This window comes from Odocoileus virginianus, chromosome 23 (genome assembly GCF_023699985.2).
Source record: "Odocoileus virginianus isolate 20LAN1187 ecotype Illinois chromosome 23, Ovbor_1.2, whole genome shotgun sequence".
Classification (NCBI taxonomy): Eukaryota; Metazoa; Chordata; class Mammalia; order Artiodactyla; family Cervidae; genus Odocoileus; species Odocoileus virginianus.
The window spans coordinates 11,603,756-11,626,019 of NC_069696.1; the positions used below are offsets into that span (position 1 = coordinate 11,603,756).

Sequence of the window (22,264 nt, forward strand, 5' to 3'; positions counted from 1 at the left end):
GCCCAGGGGCCGAGCAGGAGAGGAAGGGGGTACAGAGAAGCGGGGCGGGACCCAGCACTGCTCAGCCTCTCCACCGTCGTCGCTGACAGCCTCCAGCCTGTGACGTCCTGCCGGAGAGCATCGTTTCCATGCCCAGACCCCACTGTCCCCCAGGACAGATTGATCTTGCCTCTCCTGTGCCCCCGGCCTGACCACAGCTCCCCGCTGCCCATGGGATCAAGTTTGAGACATTCAACTGGGCACCTGAGATCCTGAGGCCTCTGGAGCTACCACTGTACTTTCTCACGTTGGCACCCCTGTCGGCAGCTGGGGCCGGAGCTGACCCTGATATGGGGGAAGGGACCACTGGGAGACAGAAGGCAGCTTTCCAGCAGAATCTTTATTCAAAAGGCTGTTCTGTCCCCTCCCCAGCACCAAGGCAGGGAGGGGTGTGTGTGTGTGTGAGTGTGCATATGTGTGGGCATGAGGCTGCATCCAGGCCTGGCCCTCCTTGCCTGAAAACAGGGGCATGAAAGACCCTCCCCACAGCATCTCCAAAGATCCCCAATGTGCCCCAAAGATGTGCCTGAAGCAGCAAAACAGTGACGTCAACCCAGTCCATCCCCCAACCTTCGCCTGGTCCTTTTGTCTGCTCTAGCCAGGGAGCTGGGTGGGGGTGCGGGGGGAGGTTTGGGGAGGAGGAGGGTGTATGCTGAGAGTCTGGACCTTGGAGTGGGGCTCAAGTCGGGTGGGCTGGCAGGAGAGCTTGTCTAGCACCTGAGCCAGAAACTCCCGAGCTGAGTTGGACCCGGCCAGAGGGCTGCAACTGCTCTGGGCCAGTCGGGAATGATGCGGTTGAAGACTGGGGGAAGGAGGCTCCAGCATGGCCCCCTTGTATTGGAGGCACAGAGCCCTATTTGCCCAGTAAGCGTGTCTGTCCCTGCTAGAGCACGGAGGCTGGTCCTCCACCGTGAACCCACCAGCCTGAGGGTGGCCCCACTGTCGGGGGCTCTCTTCTGAGTGGGGCCCGGAAACCCGCTGACCAGCAGAGCCGCCCTCTGCCTGCGTCGTCCACAGGCACGGGTGGGGATGGCGCTGAGTCCCCAGCAACTGTCACTGACCCGCCCGCCACCCGCCAGTGCGCCCCTGGGCGGCTCTGTCCGCTTTCCCAGCTGGTTCTTGCCTTCTGAGAGACGGTCATCATCTGCCCTCTCGATCTGTCCTTGGCTCTGGGCCCTCTGAAGCTTTCTGGGGGGACCCTGTGTGACCGGCTGCCCGTAACGCCACCCCGGGCAGCTCCTCAACTGAGACCCCCCAGGCCCTGGGGGTCCACCCTCCCTGACAACAGATGTGAGCGCAGCTGCCCCAGGGGACATGGTGAAACACGAAACTTCAGGACAGGGAAGAGTTGATGTGACACTCCTTTATTAAAACCTAAGGACATCTTTATAAAAACTACAGTATATAAAGACAAAAGCAGTGCAACAGCGGTCCGTGAAAAACACATTATTGTTATTACATTATATTTTATTATTATTAGGAATATTATTGGTTTTTGGTTTTCCCGGTTATCAGCTCTCAGAGAGACCCCATGCCTGTGCACGTGAAACGGGGGTTTACAGAGAGAGACCAGTCTGTCTGTGCCCTTGTCTGGCTGGGGGCTAGGGGGTCCCGCCTGGTCAGGGGCACTGGGCCCCTCACCCTCGCCGTCCCCTCTTAGTTACTGCCCATCACCTAGGCTCTAACTGGTTAGCTGACCGTGACATAGCCCACTAGCTTTAACCCAGAAGATGGGAAGAGACAGGAAGGAACTGAGGTGAGAACCCGAGGTGAGGTTCCAAGAAGAGATGCTCTCGGGGTCACCAGTTCGGGTCCAGTTGCGGCCACGCCGGATTCCTGCAGGGGCCACGGCATCTGCAACCTTTGGTCACACGCGTGGGGACCCTCCAGGGGGCTCTCTGGCTCCGATGGGATCCTGCACATTTCAGAGAGCCGTTTAGGGCAATTCACAGGGCAGCTCACTGCACCAGTCCAGGGGCGGCTGTTCCCAGCGCTGTCTATAGAAATGGGGCCCCCTGGAGGCGGGCACCGCAGCAGCCCTGAATTTCCGTCTGTCAAGGGCACATGGGTCAGGGCTTTGATGGGAAGATAGGAGTTTTAGGTACAGTGTAACCGACAGTCAAAGCCGCTGACTCACCAAGCATCTATCTAGCACCAACTATCTGGTGGCATCTTGGACTGGAGGCTTGGGGGCGGGGCAAAGGGGGGGAAACAATGTCACCTCCAAGGTCACTTATTCTCCCTGTGGATTTGAGCATTCCTAACCATCAGGCACAGCAAGTCATTTCACAGGGGGTCCTAGCCTCTCCCTCAGACACGGCGGGTTCCCCCGACTTCTCCATCTGCAGCAGGAACTGTTCCCAGAGGGGGCTGGGTAAGTTTTTGTTGAACAGATGAATGAATGCATGTATGAGCAAAATGGATTTTCTAGAATCTTCGGTCTCACCTGACTGCTTAACTCAACTCTTGAGTTTTCAGGCCACGGGCCCCTAAGCTGCCTACGATCACTTAAGTACCATCTGGTGCTGCATTTATGCCCTCAAGAGGAGCTGGGGAGCTTGGAGTCAGTCACACGGTGTGGCATAGATTTTCCAGAGGGCACAGGACATCACCCCAGCCTGGTGGTGAGTTCTGGGGCTGCAGGTGGCAGTGACCAGACTGTCATCCAGTCGCTGGGTGGGTGGCTGCCCTGCCGACCTTTCAGAAGGCCACTGGGAACAGGCAGACACTACCCGCTTACTGCGTACTGGTGAGCAGTAAGATAAGGATCCCCCAAAGTTGCCGCAGAGAGGGGGGCCCACCCAGATGTCTCTGCAATGACACGGCTGCCCCGCAACATTGACAAGCAACGCTGCCAGCATCTCTGCTTGAGGCTGTAGGGTCAACTGGGGTCACTGCCGAATCTGCAAATTCACCTCTCAGGACCACCTAGGGCAAGACTCCTCCTATTGGTGGGGGCCAATCAGCCAAGCTGAAGAAATGAAAATAAACCAATAAGCAATTTTTAAAAGCCTGAGACTCTGGGAAACTTGTCTTCTTTCACGGCATGACCTCCAGTAGACACACTAATGGGGTGTCAGAGGAGCCAGGAGACAGGGCTTGAGCAGGGATTGTGGTCTGGAGAGATAGCCAAGGGCTGGGACCCCAGCCTGGTGTGGGCAGGGGTCTGGGCATCTGCTGGGTGCGGGGAGATGGTGCCAGTTCTGGCCACACCCATAATCTCGGTGGAATGGCCTCAAGGGAGCCAGGAACCTTTTCTTAAGAAGACTGCCAACCCCACTCTTGGTCGTGTTTTCCCTGATACCCCCAAGTCCTTTCCAGCCCGGGGGCTGAACTTGCCTGAAGGTTTTGGATGAAGAAGGGAAATGCCACCACCCCAGGAACACTAGCTGCCTACCTGCTATTTCACTATAAAGCATCAGAGAGACAGGCTCTACCTGCAGATTCATGTGTGTGTGCACGTGTGTGTGCACATGTGTGTGTGTGCGTGCGTGTGTGTGCACATGTGTGTGTGTGTGCACGTGTGTGTGTGTGTATGTGTTTTCAGTTAAGGCCTGTTTCCTATAGGTCCCGGTCAACATCAGATGTTGGGCTGGCATCTGGCAGTCCCGGGCCCTCCTGTATAGCAGGCTGCTCCTCGAGCTGCAGGGGGATCTCTGAGGTTCAGGCAAGGGCAGAGAGACCCACAGATGCTACCAGGTATTGGTTCTACGTAGAGATTCCAAAATGCACAATTACACTGAACACAGACAAGAAGGAAAGCATAAAACTGCTCATGATAACACACAGTTCCCAGTGGGAAAAAGTCCTTATGAATACAAGGGGTTAAGGACAGATTCCTCAGTGGATATATTGCCATTCTTCTTTCTCTTCTTTTTTGCTTTTCTTTCCATAGTATTATTATTATTGTTGTTATTTTTGCAAAGTATGTGGTAATAGCCAGAAGCTCACAGTAAAAAGTAAAAGTAGGCAGCTTGAAAAAACAGGTTTGGGAGTCACTAAAAAACACTAAGTCTGTAAATCTCTACTTGAACCTGTCACTACCCTGAGCATCATCTCAGGGGTCTTCTACTTACTGGCACATCTATCTGCCATGGTAGGATGGGACAGGTTTTTGCCAGGCCCATCTCCTGGGGGCTTTGAGGACCTCTGGACACTGGGAGGGACTGAACCGCATGCCTGCCTTTCAGATGGGCATTCACACCACCCACACAGCCCTCACCCCTTGATCACTCCAGCCACGGCCCCCACCCCACACACTGGACAGGTGAACCTCAGAGAGGTGAAGTGACTTGCCCAAGACCACCCAGTGGAGAAGGGGCAGGGCTGTGGGTCCCCACGCTCTGTCCTCTGCATCCCAGGCTGCCCCGTTGCTTTGCTAAGTCTGTGATGGTTGCTGAGCTGCATGGTGAGGGGCCACCTGCTTACAACAGAGTGTTCTGATCCCTCACCGGCTGCAACTGTAAACACCCAAGGGGTCATCAGTCCCTCCTGGAGAGACCTCTGTGGGGCCAGGAGCAGCGTCCTGCAAGTTCTCAGGCTGGGGGACACAATCGGGACCGTAGCCCTTGCTGGTCTCCGTGACTGTGGCCCGGGCCCAGCGTTCGTGGCAGGCAGGCAGGGCCACCAGCTCCCTCTTGGCAGAGGAAGGGTCTCCGTGTGAACAGCTGCACGAGCTGCATCTGGAACCTCAGGAAGCTGGAGATGCAAGCCCCTTAAATACCTGGTCCAACCCCTTCCTTTTAGAGATGGGGCAAGGGACAGTAGAGAAGGCACGGGACTTGCCCGAGGTCACCCTGATCTTCCTACAGAGCTGATGTCAGAGTCTGGGCCTGTGCCCGACCCCCTCCCCCAGGCTGGGGTTTCTCTGACCCCCAGGGCTCTGTCCATGGGATGCAGGTGTGGGCTGATCCAGCTGCGCCGAATGGCTGCTGAGCAACCCTCTGTGGCAACAGCTGCTCCGCTTGGACAAGTCTCTGGGGCAGGTCCAGGGATGACTCAGCATCCAGGGTGAAGGAAGCAGTGCCGATCCCTAAGCAAGACCCCAGACAGAGATTCTCCAGCGTGGCCTATGCCAAATGGTATCCCTGGGCTCTGGCAGCACTGTCTGAGGAGACCAGACTCAAGCCATAGGTCTGGGTCTTCCTCAGCTTGCCCTTGTGACCTTGGGCCAGTCACCTGACACATCTGAGTCTCGGTATCCTAGTTCATGGAATGGGAGGAATCCCTTCTCCATGGGGTTGATGAGCCAGGCTGGATGCGGAATGCTTGATGCCCTTAAAATGTCCTTCTGCTTTATCAGAGGGTGGGTGTTATATCTGCCCAGCTTCAGGTGTCTCTCAGTGAACCACAGTGTCTGGGCTCTCACTTGCCTCTCTTTCCACCTTTCTTCTGCATCCCTGCCAACCTGACTTTCTTTTGGTTCCTTGAGATCATCAAGCCAATTGCTGCCTCGGGGTCTTTGCACTAGCTGTGCCCTCTGCCTGGAAAGTTCTTCTATCCTCAATGTCCATGGCTGGCTCTTGCTTATCATTCAGGTCTGGGCTGAACCTGCTCAGCAAGGCCTTCCCAGACTGGTCAAACTTAACAGGACCCTCATGAACACCGCTTTGATTGAATTCTTGGCTTAGGGCTCACTGCTATTACTACCTTCCTATTCACTGGTCATTTTTCCCCTGTCCTCTCCCCCAGCTAGGGCACCAGTACCACGAGGCTGCCTGCTCTCTGCCACATCTGATGGATGGAGGGTCCGTTGGAGACACTGGGTCTAGCTGAGTAAAGGTACTTGGGCAGAGGAGCAGGGACCCACCCAGCTGGGTGCTGGGGGAGATTCTGGCATCGCTAATACCAGTGGAATGAGGGTGTCTACACTGCCAGGGTGGCCTTCAGGGATTTATGTGATCATTTCCCAGATCATGCTCTTCTATGCGTGCGCCCAGGGGCAGTGGGGTGGATGGCGGTGATGGTGAACTCAGTGGACAGATAATATGAACATCCAGGTTTGCATGGAAGTCTTGCCTTAAATGGGAAGGGCTTCTAGAACTTTCCCTCCTCAGTTTCCAGAGTGCTCATCACTCTGTCCAGCAAAGATCTGTGTGTCTGTTTCTTCCTTCTGGGGGCAAGGAGGAGGCCTCTCTGACTCATCTCCTTTCCAGATTGCTGCCCAGCAAGGGGCCTGGTATACAGTAGGTGCTTAAACAGAATGTGCCGTAAGAGGGTCCTGGGGCAGCAGTGGTGGAAAGCTTGGGACAATGGCCCATCCACCAAGTCACTGGGGAGATGTTCCAGGGACTGTACTGGGGGCCCTGGGCTGGGGAGCTTTGACTTTGGGTTCTTAGACCTCTGAGGTCAAGCTGAGCACTGGTCTCCTCCTGGCTGTGAGACCCAGGCCATTTCTGCAGGGCGTTCATCCTACTCACTTCCCAAGTAATGAGAGTGGGTGTGTGTGAAGATAGTCAACCTACTGCCTGCCCCGTAGATGGCCTGAGATGTGTCTCTCATTATCACTGTCATGACGGGGAAAAACTTCCATATGAACGCATCCCCACTGGCATTTCTGCATCCCAACCACCCCAGGAGGATGTGCCACACAGCACGCCCAGTGGGGCTGCACCCGATGCTTGCCAACTCCATCTGGCTCACAGCTGCCAGCAGGAGCTGGCCGGGACTCCCGCCACAAGGGGACCCAGGTCCATCAGAGAACTTGGGGGACCCTGATAAAACCGATCGAACAAAAAGACACCCCTAATCATACACACGCACACACACTCACGCACACTCACATTCAAAATTCTGACACGGATAGGCCCACAGGCCACTACTGGAGGGAGCAGGGGAAGGGAACCACGGGTAGGATGCACAGGCCTGAATCCTTCTGCTTGACCTGGCCTGAGCAGCCATGTCGGTCATCCTGAGTCTGCAATGGTGCCACCTCTCAGAAGCCACCAGCCCAAAGTGGGACTATTGCTCGCAGACGGGTGGCTCAGAAGCCCCTTCCTGCATGCTGGCCTCCCACCGCTGTTTGCTCCTAATCTCAGAAGTCCAAGGAAGGGGGTTCGGGCACAGGTAGCATTTTCTCCTCCACCACCGCCACGGCCGTCTTGGCTCTCCCTGGCGTCTTGAAGTTGTTCTTCTTGGAGGCTGAGCCAGGTGCTTTGGGTCTCACCTCCCCCATCCTGAGGCACGGCAAAAGGGTTTTCTAGGAAAGCAGAAGGGAACAAAATATCACATGGTGTCTGCTCCATGGGGACATTTCTGTCTGACCTCAGTGACAGGAGAAGCCAGGTTTTTCTCTGCACACATGCCATCTTTGTCTCCTAGACACAGAATTGTTTGACTTTAAGGCTGGAAGCAAGGAAAGCAAGTCTGCCATCACTATGGTTCCATACAGCACTACTGCCTCTGAGTGAGGGAAGTTGCTCAGTCGTGTCTGACTCTTTGCGACCCCATGGACTGTAGCCTCCAGGCTCCTCTGTCCGTGGAATTTTCCTGGCAAGGATACTGGAGTAGGTTGCCATTTCCTTCTCCAGGGCATCTTCCCCATCTAGCAATTGAACCCAGGTCTCCCACACTGCAGGCAGACTCTTACCATCTGAGTCACCAGGGAAGCCTCTGGCCTAAGCAATAAGATAAGAAAAAAGCATAAAGGGTAGAGAATGAAAGAGAAAAATCCTAATTACCATTATCAGCAAATCATGTACATAAAAAACCCAAGAGAATCAACAAGCTAATTATTAGAACACAGGGTGCAGATATAAAGATAAAACTTTCAGTCTGTAAGACATCAGATCAACTTACAAAAACCAATAGTGTTTTTCTGCCTCAGTGATTACCAGGGTTATCATAATGTCTTGGCTTACGACAGAGCCAGTTAATACTTATAATTTTCAATACTGTTCCCCTTTCACCCTCAAAAGTACTCTACTTTGGACATTAACCCATATGGTCACCCTTGTTATAACAAATAGAAGATATTAAGAACAGATCCCGATAACACCCATAATAAAAATAAAAGAAAACACTACGAATCTTGGAGTCACACCACTGAATATAACCGTATCATACAAAGCCACGGAGAGGAAACCAGAACACTACTGGTACACATGGGATAAGATCAGGAGTGTAAACATCAGCCCCTGGGGGCACTTACAGCTTTGACTGGCAGAGGTGAATTGCCATCGTCCTTCCTCTCATGGAGATCACCTCCAAATAAGGATAACGAGGAATAAAAACACAAACTCCGTCTGTGGCAGACACAGTAAACCCCCAGTTCTATATCCATGAATAGGAGCAATGACCCAGTCACAAATATTCACCTTCCCATACTCCCTTGCAGACCAGGGTGGTCACATGACCCACTCTGGCCAATGCCATGTAAGCTGTAGTCTATCGGGAAGGCAACATGGATTCAGAGAAGAGCATAAGAATGAAAGACCTTCACTAATGTGGGCGGAGTGGGAAGGGAAGCAGGGAGAAACCTGGTTCTGGTGACAGTCCCAGACGGTCTACCGCCACACCACTATAGCTGGGTTTCTGCTACGTGCATCTGATTGGACAGCAAGGAGATCAAACCAGTCCATCCTAAAGGAAATCAACCCTGAATATTCACTGGAAGGACTGATACTGAAGTTGAAGCTCTATTACTTTGGCCACTTAATATGAAGGACTGACTCACTGGGAAAGACCCCGACGCTGGAGAAGATTGACAGCAGGAGAAGAGGGCGACAGAGAATGAGATGGTTAGATAGCATCATCAACTCAACAGACATGAGTTTGAGCAAAATCCCAGAGATACTGAAGGACAGGGAAGCCTGGCGAGCTGCAGTTCATGAGGTCACAAAGTGTCAGATATGACTTAGCAAGTGAACAACAGATAAACCATTTTCGATCAAGCTCTAGTGTGTGTTCCAGGGTCAAGGGTGTGGAGTTGATGGAAGGGTTCTGACTGAGCCAGTAAAGCCCATGTTTCCAGAGTGACTGATGCTCGGAAGGGCAGAACCAACACCCCGGTATGCATCACTGGGCTCTGGGTGAGAAAGTCTGTGGAAGTGTCTCTCCTACGTCACAAAACTGAGCCAGGTCCCCCATCACCTGCTTTATCTTTCTCCCTAGACTTATCTCAATCCAGGACACCAGATATTTTACTTACTGGTCTAGCTTATCATTTGTCTCTCCCAACTAGATAATAAGCTACATGAGGGTCATGGCAGTGCTGTTCTGTGTCCATTTTTGTATTGCTAGGATCTGGAACAGTAACTGGCACACTTTGCTGAATGAATGAATGAATGAATGAAGAAAGAATTTAAGGCCCAGATGAACCAGATTTTAAATATAAAGTCAGCAGAAAAACGTTTAAAACACATTTTTTAAAATTGTAGCTCGCATGAGCCCTTCTTGCATAAATTAATAGAGGATACACATAGGATTTCACAGGCTAGCCAGGTAATGCTCAAAATCCTTCAAGCTAGGCTTCGATAGTATGTGAACCAAGAACTTCCAGATATACAAGCTGGGTTTAGAAAAGGCAGAAGAACCAAAGATCAAATTGCCAACATCCACTGGATCATAGAAAAAGCAAGGGAATTCCAGAAAAACATCTACTGCTTCATTGACTACGCCAAAGCCTTTGACTGTATGGATCACAACAATCTGTGGAAAATTCTTAAAAATATGGGACTACCAGACCACCTTACTTGCCTCCTGAGAAACCTGTATGCAGGTCAAGAAGCAACAGTTAGAACTGAACATGGAACAACAAACTGGTTCAAAATTGGAAAGGGAGTAGGTTAAGGCTGTATGTTGTCACCCTGCTTAAATAACTTTGATGCAGAGTACATCAAGCAAAATGCCAGGCTGGATGAAGCCCAAACTGGAATCAAGACCGCTAAGAGAAATATCATTAACTTCAAATATGCAGATGACACCACCCTAATGACAGAAAGGGAAGAGGAACTAAAGAGCCTCTTGATAAAGTTGAAAGAGGAGAGTGAAAAAGCTGGCTTAAAACTCAACATTCAAAAGATTAAGATCATGGCATCCTGTCCCATCACTTCATGGCAAATAGATGGGGAAACAATGGAAACAGTGACAGACTTTATTTTCTTGGGCTTCAAAATCATTGTGGATGGTGACTGCAGCCACGAAATTAAAAGATGCTTGCTCCTTGCAGGAAAAGCTATGACAAACATAGACAGCATGTTAAAAAAAGCAGAGACATCACTTTGCCGACAAAGGTCCATATAGTCAAAGCTATGGTTTTTCCAGTAGTCATGTACAGATGTGAGAAAGAAAGTGAAGTCGCTCAGTCATGTCCGACTCTTCAACCCCATGGACTGTAACCTACCAGGCTCCTCGGTCCATGGGATTCTCCAGGCAAGAATACTGGAGTGGGTTGCCATTTCCTTCTCCAGGGGATCTCCCTGACCCAGGGACTGAACCTGGGTCTCCCGCACTGCAGGCAGATGCTTTACCGTCTGAGCCACAGGGAAGCCTGATGTGAGGGTGGACCATAAAGAAGGCTGAGCGTTGAAGACCTGATGCTTTTGAACTGTGGTGCCAGAGAAGACTCTCGAGAGTCCCTTGGACAGCAAGGAGATCCAACCAGTCCTTCCTAAAGGGAATCAACACTGAATATTCATTGGAAGGACTGATGCTGAAACTGAAGCTCCGATACTCTGGCCACCTGATGTGAAGAACCCCTGATACTGGGAAAGGTTGAGGGCAGGAGGAGAAGGGGAGCGACAGAGGATGAGATGGTTGGATGGCATCACCGACTCAATGGACATGAGTTTGAGCAAGCTCCAGGAGATAATGAAGGACAGGGAAGCCTTGTGTAATGCAGTCCATGGGGTTGAAAAGAGCTGGACACGACTGAGCGACTGAACAACAACGATTAGGATAACCAAGAGTAAGCAGAGTAACTCTGGCAAGGACAATCTAATTAGCTGTAGGACCATGTCTGAAACTAATGTATTGTGACTGTTATAAAAAAAGAACAAAAGAGATAACAGAGAACTGATATAAACTATAGGAGGGAGGGTGGAGGTCAGAAGGAGGGAGGTAATATATGTAAACTGTCTTCTGTGTTTATAGCTAGAAGTCCAGAAAATCGTTTAGAGATGGAAATAATATTAGAGGTACAAAGGCAAATGGAAAAACTAATATAATCAGCTAAAATCATTTGATGGAAGAGGGAGAAGGAGAGGGGAAAGTAGAAATATTCTAATTTGGGCATCACTCATAGTAGGGAGAAAATAAACATTGTCTAAAGAAACAGAGGATTAAGGGTATCATATGACAGCATAATTATGAAGATAACTATGGGATGAAAAACACAGTCTTCCAAATTGTCAGAAGACATATACACAAAAAATAAAACAAAGAAAACAGAGAGCATATGGTGAAAATTGACAACCCCCACAAAAGCTATAAAAGCAGAAAGCATATCATAAACTATGATGACAGAACTAAGACTAAATGTAGCTGCCTTATTAGTAAATGTTAATGAGCCACACACACTTGCTAAGAAAAAAAGACTGAGGCTGGATTACAAACAAAATTCACTGCAGGTAGAACGATTCGGAAAGGTTTCCTATAATAGGATGGGTAGATAGATGATGAAAAGGTTTGGGAGACGGATGGTTGTGATGGTTGTACAACAGTGTGAATGTACTCAATGCCTGTGAAAAGTACAGTGGTTAAAATGGCAAATTCTGTTGTGTGTTTTGCCATAATTACACAAAAGAGTGGGCAGAAAGAAAACAAATGCAAACCAAGAATGACCACCAGGTTCCCAGAGCACCTCTGGCCCCTCTTGCTCTTCCACATCCACAGCCAGTCCATCAGTAAAGCCTGCACGTGCAGCCATCAACCTCGCCCTTCCTGCCTCCTCCGTCGCTCCTGCCGTGGCCTCCTCACGAGCCCAGCCCTTCTGTCTTGCCCCCATACAGCAGCCAGAGGGATCCAGTGAAAATCTACGGCATGTCGCGTCATGGCACCCCCTGCTCCAGACCCTCACTGGATCCCATCCCACTCAGAGGAGAAGCCGAAGACGTTCCTCTTTGTTCGTTCTGCTGCAGCCCTGACGGCTGATTCTACATGCCAACCACTGTGCCATGGGGTTGTTGCTGTTGTTCAGTTGCTCAGCTGGGTCTGACTCTTTGCGACCCCATGGACTGCAGCAAGTCAGGCTCCCCTGTCCTTCACTATCTCCCGGAGTTTGCTCAAACTCATGTTCATTGAGTGGGTGATGCCATCCAACCATCTCATCCTCTGTTGCCCCCTTCTCCTCCTGCCCTCAATCTTTGCCAGCATCAGGGTCTTTTCCAGTGAGTTGGCTCTTTCCATCAGGTGGCCAAAGTATTGGAGCTTCAGTTTCAGCATCAGTCCTTCCAGTGAATTTTCAGGGTTGATTTTCTTTAGGATTGACTGGCTTGAACTCCTTGCTGTCCATGGGACTCTCAAGCGTCTTCTCCAGCACCACAGTTCGAAAGAATCAGTTCATCAGTGCTCAGACTTCTTTATGGTCCAACTCTCACATCTGTATATGACTACTGGAAAAACCATAGCTTTGACTGAGCTATCCCATCACTTCATGGCAAATAGATGGGGAAACAGTGGAAACAGTGGCCAACTTCATTCTGGGGGGAGGGGCTCCAAAATCACTGCAGATGGTGATTGCAGCCATGAAGTTAAAAGACGCTTACTCCTTGGAAGGAAAGTTATGACCAACCTAGACAGCATATTAAAAAAGCAGAGACATTACTTTGTCAACAAAGGTCCATCTTGTCAAGGCTATCATTTTTCCAGTAGTCACGTATGGATGTGAGAGTTGGACTATAAAGAAAGCTGAGCACTGAAGAATTGATACTTTTGAACTGTGGTGTTGGAGAAGACTCTTGAGAGTCCTTTGGACTGCAAGGAGATCCAAACAGTCCATCCTAAAGGAGATCAGTCATGGGTGTTAATTGGAAGGACTGATGCTGAAGCTGAAACTCCAATCCCTTGGCCACCTGATGCAAAGAGCTGACTCATTGGAAAAGACCCTGATGCTGGGAGGGATTGGGGGCAGGAGGAGAAGGGGACGACAGAGGATGAGATGGTTGGATGGCATCACCAACTCAGTGGACATGGGTTTGGGTAAACTCTGGGAGTTGGTGATGGACAGGGAGGCCTGACGTGCTGTGGTTCATGGAGTCACAAAGAGTCAGACATGACTGAGTGAATGAACTGAACTGAACTGAACTGACTGGGCCATGGGGGTGGTGCCCAGATATTTGATCAAACACAGTTCTGTGTGTGTCCATGAAGGTGTTTCTGGATGAACTTCCCCTTTGAATCCGTAGACTGAGTCAAGTGGATCACCCTCCCCAAGGCAGGTAAGCCTTTTCCTGAAGGTCAAAGAACAGCCAGGGGAAGGGAGGGTTCCCTTTCTGCCTGCCCGTTTTTGAGCCAGTCATCAGTCTTTTCCTGCCATCAGACTTGGCACTGGCATTTGCACCACTGGCTCTTGCGGTTCTCAGGCCTTGCAGACTTGGACCATACCGGGCCATCAACTCTGCTGGCTCTCCGGCTTGCCACCTACAGATCTTGGAACTTTTGCATCTCCAAATCTGCAGAAGCCAATTCCTTAGAGTAAATCTCTCTATATATAATCTCTATGTAGATCTTATATATTTTATCTATATTATAGAGATATCTGTTTATATAGAGATATCTATCTATATCTAGATTTATATATAGAAACCTACATCTGCATCTTCACTCTATCTATATCTATCCTGTTGGTTGCATTTCTCCAAGAACTTAGACCAATATAGCACCTGCACCAGCATACTGCCATCTCTTCTCCCAGATAAACACATGGCTGTTGATGCTTTCAAATTGTGGTGTTGGAAAAGACTCTTGAGTCCCTTGAACTGCAAGGAGATCAAACCAGTCAACTGTAAGGGAAATCAATCCTGAATATTCATTGGAAGGGCTGTTGCTGAAGCTGAAGCTCCAGTACTTTGGCTACCTGATGCAAAGAACTGACTCATTGGAAAAGACTCTGATGCTGGCAAAGATTGAGAGCAAAAGGAGAAGGGGGCAGCAGAGGCTGGATGAGATGGCTGGATGGCATCATCGACTCCATGGACACGAGTTTGAGTAAACTCCGGGAGTTGGTGATGGACGGAGAGGCCTGGTGTGCTGCAGTCCATGGGGTCACAAACAGTCAGATGCAACTTAGCAACGGAAAAATAATATTCCCTTATGTCCTTCAAGTCACCCATTACTGAGAACCTCTCTGACCACCCCATCAAAAGTTGGACAATCAACTCTCTCTCTGTTCCCATGGGGTTTTTCTCCCTAGCACTTATCACCATCTGATACTCCATGTATTTTATGGATGCATTTTAAATCGACTTTATATATATATATATATATATATATATATATATATATATATATGTAGGACTTTTCAGTGGCTCCGGCCCACTACCTTACCCCCAGGACCAACAACACTTGGTAGAGAGCAGGTACTCCATAAAGGTGGAGGGGACAGACAAATAACAAAAGATAGAGGGGGCCTACCCACTCAACTCTGTCCAACGAAGTCAGAAAACTGATGAGATGGGTGAATTTCCAAGAAAATAGAAATTACCCAAAGAATCTCAGAAGAGAGAATCTAAACAAACCAATTGCCAAGAAGAAAGAAACTGTCCAATCGCAAAACCAAAGTTTAAAATGAGAGACATGCAAATGAAAGCCATAATGGGAAAGCATTCCAGAGCATAGACCAAAGGAAACTTCCACATTCCTCCACTCAAGCAAGTCCCGCAAAGATCAAAAAGGTTGCGAGAGCGCCATGTGTTTGCTAGTTGGGGGGTTGGGGGCGGGGAGCCTTTGCTTTCCGTGCTAGTGGGAAGGACACCATCAGTTCACTTCTGGAAAGCAGCTTGGCACACACCAAAGTCACAGATGCACATGCCCTCTGAACCAGTAATTCCACTTAACCATCATCCAACAAACACGCCCACAAGGGCAAAATTCTTACAAGCTCATTTACTGCAGCAGTGTGGGTAAAAGTCTAAGATTAGGATCAAAGACTTGTCCATCATTGGAGAACTGGTTCAAAAACAAGGGCTTCCCATGCAAGGGAGACCAAAGCAGGACGATGGCGTCGGCAGCCCCTGCTGGTGGTCTCTTCTGCCAGGCCTGGGCTGGGTGCTGGGGTGCAGACCTGCTGGGCATGGGCCCAGCCCTCCAGGACTCAGAGCTAGCGGGGAGCCACACTGGGACCGCCAGAACAAAAGCAACAGATCCATGTCAAGTTCGCTGCGCTGAGTGCCTGGGGGCGAGGCCCGGGTGGGGGCGTGGCCTAGATGGGGCGTGGCCTGTATGGGGGCGGGGACTCAGGGGAAAACTCACCGCGGGAAGCGGGGGAGGGCACTCCAGGAAAGGGAGCTGCCTTAGCGGAAGCCAAGCAGAGGGTCACAGCGGGTGACATGGGATCTTCCAGGCGGCGGGAGTCTGGGATCAGCTCATGCGTGACCCCAGGGCTCGGGGGCGCAGACAAGATCCTTCTTAATTCCAGGCAAGGCTAGCGTCAGGGCTGCCGTGTTGGGGGATTTCTCCTGGACTGGGCACTGTCCCAGCACTTTCCCCGCCTCATCTCACTTTGCTTTCCCAACAACCCTAGAAAGTGGGACTTTTACTTCCCCCATTTACAGATGAGGAAACCGAGACACAGGGAGGTATCGCAATTTGCCCAGAGTCACCTATGGAGCTCTTCTGGAGCCAGGAGTCCAGCTTGCGCTGTCAGCTGCTGGGCTGCATGTTCACCCCTCCCGGACGGGCTGGGTACGGGAGGCTGGGCTGGGCAGCAGGTCTGAAGAGAGAGGTGTGGGGCCTGGGACCCGGGTGGGGATGAGGAGGGTCTCCAGCTGGCGACTGCAAAGGTACTGGGGAGATAAGACCGAGAACCTGGCTATTTGAATTAAAATGAACACTTCCAGAAGGCTGAGACTCCGGAATAATAACGGCTCCGGGTAACTCTGGGTAAAAGCGGAGGAATCAGAAGTGCAACAGGACTAATTGCCAGGTGAGCTGCAGATAATGCGCCCTCAGCACTGATAACAGCTCCCCCGGAGACCAGGAGCCAGGAGCCGGGGACTGAAGTTTTCAGCTCAATTTCTAGTGGCTTCTCACAGTACTTGAGGGGTTACCATACTCACACTGTTACCACATCTCAAAGAAGAGAACAGTGCAGGACCACTGCAGGGGTAAGACGGCAGTCCCCCACCCCCCATCCCAGCACAGCGCTCTTAGCAGCAAAAGGTGTGGTCATGGGGGGCTGCATGGAGGAGGTGTGCTTGTGGAATGATGATAGAAACTGAAACGCAAGCATGGAGAAAAGGCAATGTAAAACTAAAGGGGGTTGCCCTCCATGCCCTTGAAATAAAGGGCTAAGATGACAAAGATGTGAGGAGGTGGGGCAGGAGGAACTCTCACCCAGGACCCGGGGAGGGCAAAGAGGTTCAGCTGCTTTGGGAAACTGAGAGACCACACGTGCTGAGTCTGAACACATCCCTTGTCCCATGAGGCTGCATGTGCCCCTGTGTAGGCAAGCTCAGGCCCCCAAAGAGGTCCCTGTCCTAATCCCCAGAAGCTGGGAATGTGGCCGTGTGATGGGGAGACTGGTTACCCAAGTGGGCCCCGGGTCATCCCAAGGGTCTTTGAAGAGGGGGGTGCAGGAGGGTCAGAGTCAGAGAAGGTGTGAGGACGGAAGCAGAGGTCACGGTGATGCCACGGGAGGAAGGGTCTACCAGCTGTGGGGCACAGGCTGCCCCCGGGAACAGATTCTGCCTGGAGCCCCCAAGAGACAAGCTCTACCGATGCTGAGACATCAGGCATTCACAAGGCTCCTTGGGAACCTCTGCCCATCAGAACTATAGGAGGATACATTTGTGCTGTTCTAAGCCACTAAGTTTATGGTCATTGTTTACAGCAGCCGTCAGACACTCCTAAACACCCAGGAGAACTGTGTCTACCTGTTCGCCAGAGCATGTGGCCATGGATGTTCAGAGCAGCCTTATGGATAATCAGGATAATCACCCCAAAGTGGAAACAACCCAGATGTCCTCAACAGGAAAAGGGACAAACAGAAGGTGGTATGCCCATACAGTGGAGTACTATACAGCAGTGAAAAAGAACAGACTCTTGATATGTGCAACATCATGGAGGAATTCATTTCATAGAAAAAAATGTGTGAGAGATGCTGACCCTAGGGTCCACACCATCCAGTTCCAGCCCAGGGAGAGCCTATAGTTGGGCAAAATGATTTAGGGGCTGAATGTCAGAGAAGTGGTGTTCAGGGGTCGGGAGGAAGGCTTCTGCATGTTAGAATGTTCACCATCTCAGACTGAAGTTCACCAAACTGTACTGTTAAGACGGGCACTTCACGTACTTTAACTGGCAAAGAGTGAACAACCTCCGGAAATGAATTTCTGGTCTCAGCTTGCACAACCCAGTGACGGGGAGCTCACTACCTAGTGAGCAGAGAAGCTCTGCCGTGAAGGAAGGCTGCCTGGAAGAGGTTCCTCCTTTCCTGACCCCACCACCCGCCTCTGGCCTCCTCCTCTCCTGCCAGCTTGGCCTCGAGACCCCTCCCTCCAGTCCTGCAGACAGCCAGGCTCCACGACCCCCAGAACGACCAGGCTTCTCTGGGTCAGGGCTTCCTTTCATCCTTCCCTGCTTCCTGCAAGAGCTGTCAGGAACAAGGCAGGGCCCAGGCCCCGGGGGTCCCTGCAGACCTGTGGCGAGTGTCTGTGTTCACTCCCACCACCAGCCAGCAGTCACCTGCCTCCAGGGGCTTCAGTTCACTGTTCTGCTAAGTGACGATGTTGCCAAGGTCACAGGCAACGCACACAGTGCCTGTGCCCGCACACAGTAAGCGCTCAGGGCATGGCTGTCTTAAGTGGGGAGAAAAGGTATTCCAAAAGGGGGTTTAGAGGCCCTCTAGGCCATTTTTATTTTGCCTTTAGCAAGACATCTTGTTGGTCCTCTAGACGGTGAAGATAGGCAGCTCTGGGTCACTGGGTCTCCCAGAAAAACGAGAGACCATCAAACACGGGTCTTGTTTGTGGACAAATTAGAATGATTTGGGGTCTTACAAAGCACTGCTTCATTTTGAAGTATCTAACGTGAAACCTCACTTCCTTCCCCAAAGGGAGAAGCCTGCTGTCACCCTGGGTTCATAAGAGGCCTGGCGGATGGGGGTGGTGATGGCGTGTTTGGAGGAGCCCGCTGACTGTATCTCTGCATCAGGCACGGGGCATCTTAGGAGCAACGGGCAGAGGGCGGGGCCTGGGGCCTGGCATTTGAGGCCGGGTCCCCACGGCCCTTCCGCCAGCCCTGCTCCTGGGGATCACCCCCCCTTCAGGCCTCCCGGGTCCCTTCTGCCTCGGGACTGCTCCTCCCACACTTCCTTGCTGGAGTCCCCACACTCCATCCTCGCCCCAGGTGACCTCCCGCCCCTCCACGGCATGATTCTGTGACAGGCCCCTCGGCCAAATCCAAGCTGGGATTCAGCCCGTGTTCCCCACCCCCGCCCCCCGCGCCAAGCTCCTCCCTGACTTGTCTGCCGCATCACCCCACTCCAGCATCACAGGCACCTCAGACTCCAGGTGGCTGATCCCCGAAGCCAGGCCTGGGTCCCCATCTCAGGAAATCCCACCAGCATCACGCCAGTGGCTCAGGTCAGAGCCTGGGGCACGGTCTTTGGAGCCTCTCGTTTCCCCACCACCCCCTCCCCAATCCACAGCCGGTCCTGTGGGCCGTCTGACCCCACCTCCTCTGCTCTGGCCACAGCCCAGTCTGTGAGCCAGTGCCAGCCTCTGCTGGGCTCACTGCCAGAGCCCCTGACCTCTCCTGGAGGGCTCCCCCCACCCCTGGATCAGGAAGCCTCCTCCTCACCACCGCCCTGCATCTCAGACCCCCCCGTGTCTCCCACCCCTCCCCTCCTGTGCTCCCCTTCTCTCTGCACACTCCCACACCCTGATTTTGCTTCTGGTGCATGAATACACTGCAACTGTCTGCCGCAGTGCCTTTGTACAGGCCACTCCCAGTGCCTGGAACATGCCCTGATCCCACCTCCATCTCCTCCAACCTCAGCAGCTGACTCCTTTCATCCTATGGGACTCAGCTGCCCAGAGAAGCAGGAGCCGGATCACAGAGGGCCATGGAGGCTGAGTCTTGGGCCTGTTCATATCCTGCAGGTCACGGGAGCCTCAGAAAGGCTTATGGCAGAGGAGGGCTGCCTGCGTGCCTCTGCAGACATGGGGCTGGAGGCTGCTCTGGCAGGGGGCGTAGAGGAGGGGGTCCGTGGAAAGTAGTGCCCTGTTCTGGGGGCATCATTGCTCAAGGCCTACACACACCCTCTCGCCCATCATTTCACCCCCCTGCCTTGTGGCATTTCGCAGGAAGCTCAGGGTCTTTAAACCTCTGCATCCTAAAGGTGAATTTTTAATGCTGCTTTGGTAAATATTTGATGCCGTTGCTTTCCCGGGCGCTCTGCATTCTACATTAAATGCCACAAAGTGCTCCGGATGCAGTCCTTTTCATCCGTGGCTCTGTCCACAGCGCCCCCTCCTCCCGCCCCACAAAAGGAAAGCCTCTCTCCCTGGGCTTCCTGCTATGAATTTTTCAAAGCGCTTTCCACATCTGTTCTTGTCCCCATCCGCGTCTCCGTTAGCCAGGTAGAAGGTCGGGGAGGTTTTAAGTTGAAAGGCACCGCGGAAGCATTCTGTCCCTTCCCTCGACTGACATGGTGGGGACAGTAAGGCTTGGGGAGGGACGGGGCTGCCCGAGGTTAACCAGCAGTCAGCGGTGTGCTGGGGGGACGAGCCGCCGTGACTCCCAGCCCAGGGCTCTGCTCCGGGCCCTGGGATCCCCAGCAGGACTCAGACTGTCCTTGCTCTTGCCCAGTCCACTGGGCACAGAGGGGACAAGAGACCACGGGTCCTGCCTGTGATGGGAGCGGGGAAGAGGGGCAGAAGCAGGGGCTGGAGGGGAGCAACCCGAGTAAGGTTTGGAGGGTTAAGTGGGAGCCCGTGGGGAGCGGGGAGGGGAAGCCAGGGAGGCCAGGCTTGGAGGGTCTCACGGGGCCTGAGACAAGCGTCTGATTCGTTCTGTGTCCGTAGCCTGGCCTGGGGCTCAGGGTTCGGTCCACTCTTTTGTAAATCCCTGGGAAACGAAGGGGCCTCCTCGGAGCGTTTGCACCTTACCCCAGGCTGTCCGTGGCTCCTGGCCCCTGGCCCTGGCGCCACTCACACCTCCGTGCTCCTGCAGGCTGGGTGCTGACCCGCCTCATTACTGTCTTCCTTCACCCCTGGCTGCTCAGATGCCCTGGCCCCTCCTCCATGCCCCTTGCCCATGGCTCTCGGGTCAGGACCAAGGCAGCAGGAGGGGGCAGAGGGGTCAGAGATGAGTGTGCACACTACACATACACACATGCACACACACACACCTACACACACATCTACACACACACACTACATACACACACTACACACACACCTACACACACATGCACACACAATACACACACACTACACACATCTACACACACATGGACACACAATACACACACACATCTACACACACATCTACACACACACATGCACACACACATGCACACACACACACTACACACATCTACACACACACACTACATACACACATCTACACACACATGCACACACAATACACACACACTACACACATCTACACACACATGGACACACAATACACACACACATCTACACACACACTACACACACACATGCACACACACACACCTACACACACACTACACATACACACACATCTACACACACACACTACATACACACATCTACACACACATGCACACACAATACACACACACTACACACATCTACACACACACATGCACACACACACCTACACACAACTACACACACACTGCCACACACACACACACACACACTACCATACTACACACACTACACACCCCCCCACACACATCTACACACACATGCACACACACACTGCATATGCACACATCTACACACACTACACACACACACATACACACACACTACACACACACTACACACACACACACACATACACACACACTACACACACATGCACACACACACATCTACACACACACTACACATACACACACATCTACACACACACACTACATACACACATCTACACACACATGCACACACAACACACACACACTACACACATCTACACACACATGCACACACAATACACACACTACACACACATGCACACACAACACACACATACATATACACACACTACACACCCCCCCACACACATCTACACACACATGCACACACACACACTACACACATCTACACACACACATGCACACACAATACACACACATCTACACACACACACAATAGACACACATGCACACCACGCCCAAACCACACCCCTGCACTTCGCATGCACACATACCCACACACACTATACGCTATGCATGTACCCGGCACACACACCCGCCTGGCAGCGGGGCCCTGGGCATAGCGGCACCACGGGACTAAGCCCCGGCTCTGGGTCAGGCTCCTAACAGGCACCCCCTCTGTCCTGTTGGTGTCCCGTTTTCACAGACAAGCAAACAGGCTTGGAGGAGTGAGTGATTTACCCACGGTCACAGGGCCCACGGATCTTGTTGGCCGGACCCAAAGCCCTCATTCACGCATCTCGCTGAGCTGCATCCTGGGCCCAGACAGAGTGGGTCTAGTTTACTCTGGAAGTGCATTTTCAGGGATTTTTTCCCCCCAAACCCTCCCTGAGGTATATTCACCCCGAGGCTGAATACCTTGATCTTCCAGGCAGCACAAACAGAGGGGCAGGATCGATTTCCCGCCCAGAACCGGCCAGTGTTCCCTGCAGGCAGGACTAAACCCATTTCATCTTTCTACCCCCAGCACTCAGCGCCGGCCATGACCTAGTGCCGACCTTGGATAAAGCGCTGCTTGAATAAATCAGGGAGTTCAGGGTGCCTGCTGCAGACTCTCTCAGAGAAGGAAGGGCAGATGGAACCGGAGGGTTTGCAAAGGGATGCCCGAGAGGTCTCCTCGGGGACTGAGAGCCAGATGTGTGGCCAGAGGTCCGGCCAGGCTCTCTGTCTTCTCGCCCCACCCACTCCCTTATTCTC

At 52.1% G+C, this 22,264-nt stretch overlaps 1 protein-coding gene across 3 annotated transcripts in view; it reads right to left on the minus strand.

Annotated features, from left to right (window-relative positions):
- Positions 1-1,386: 1,386 nt before the first annotated feature.
- SHISAL1 (shisa like 1) overlaps positions 1,387-22,264 on the minus strand; it is a 78,537-nt gene continuing 57,659 nt past the window's right edge. For all 3 annotated transcript variants that reach the window (XM_070453485.1, XM_070453486.1, XM_070453483.1), the window contains exon 5: positions 1,387-7,237. In XM_070453485.1, the coding sequence (XP_070309586.1) occupies position 7,237 (1 nt within the window). In that variant the 3' untranslated portion in view covers positions 1,387-7,236. The remainder of the gene's footprint in view (positions 7,238-22,264) is intronic.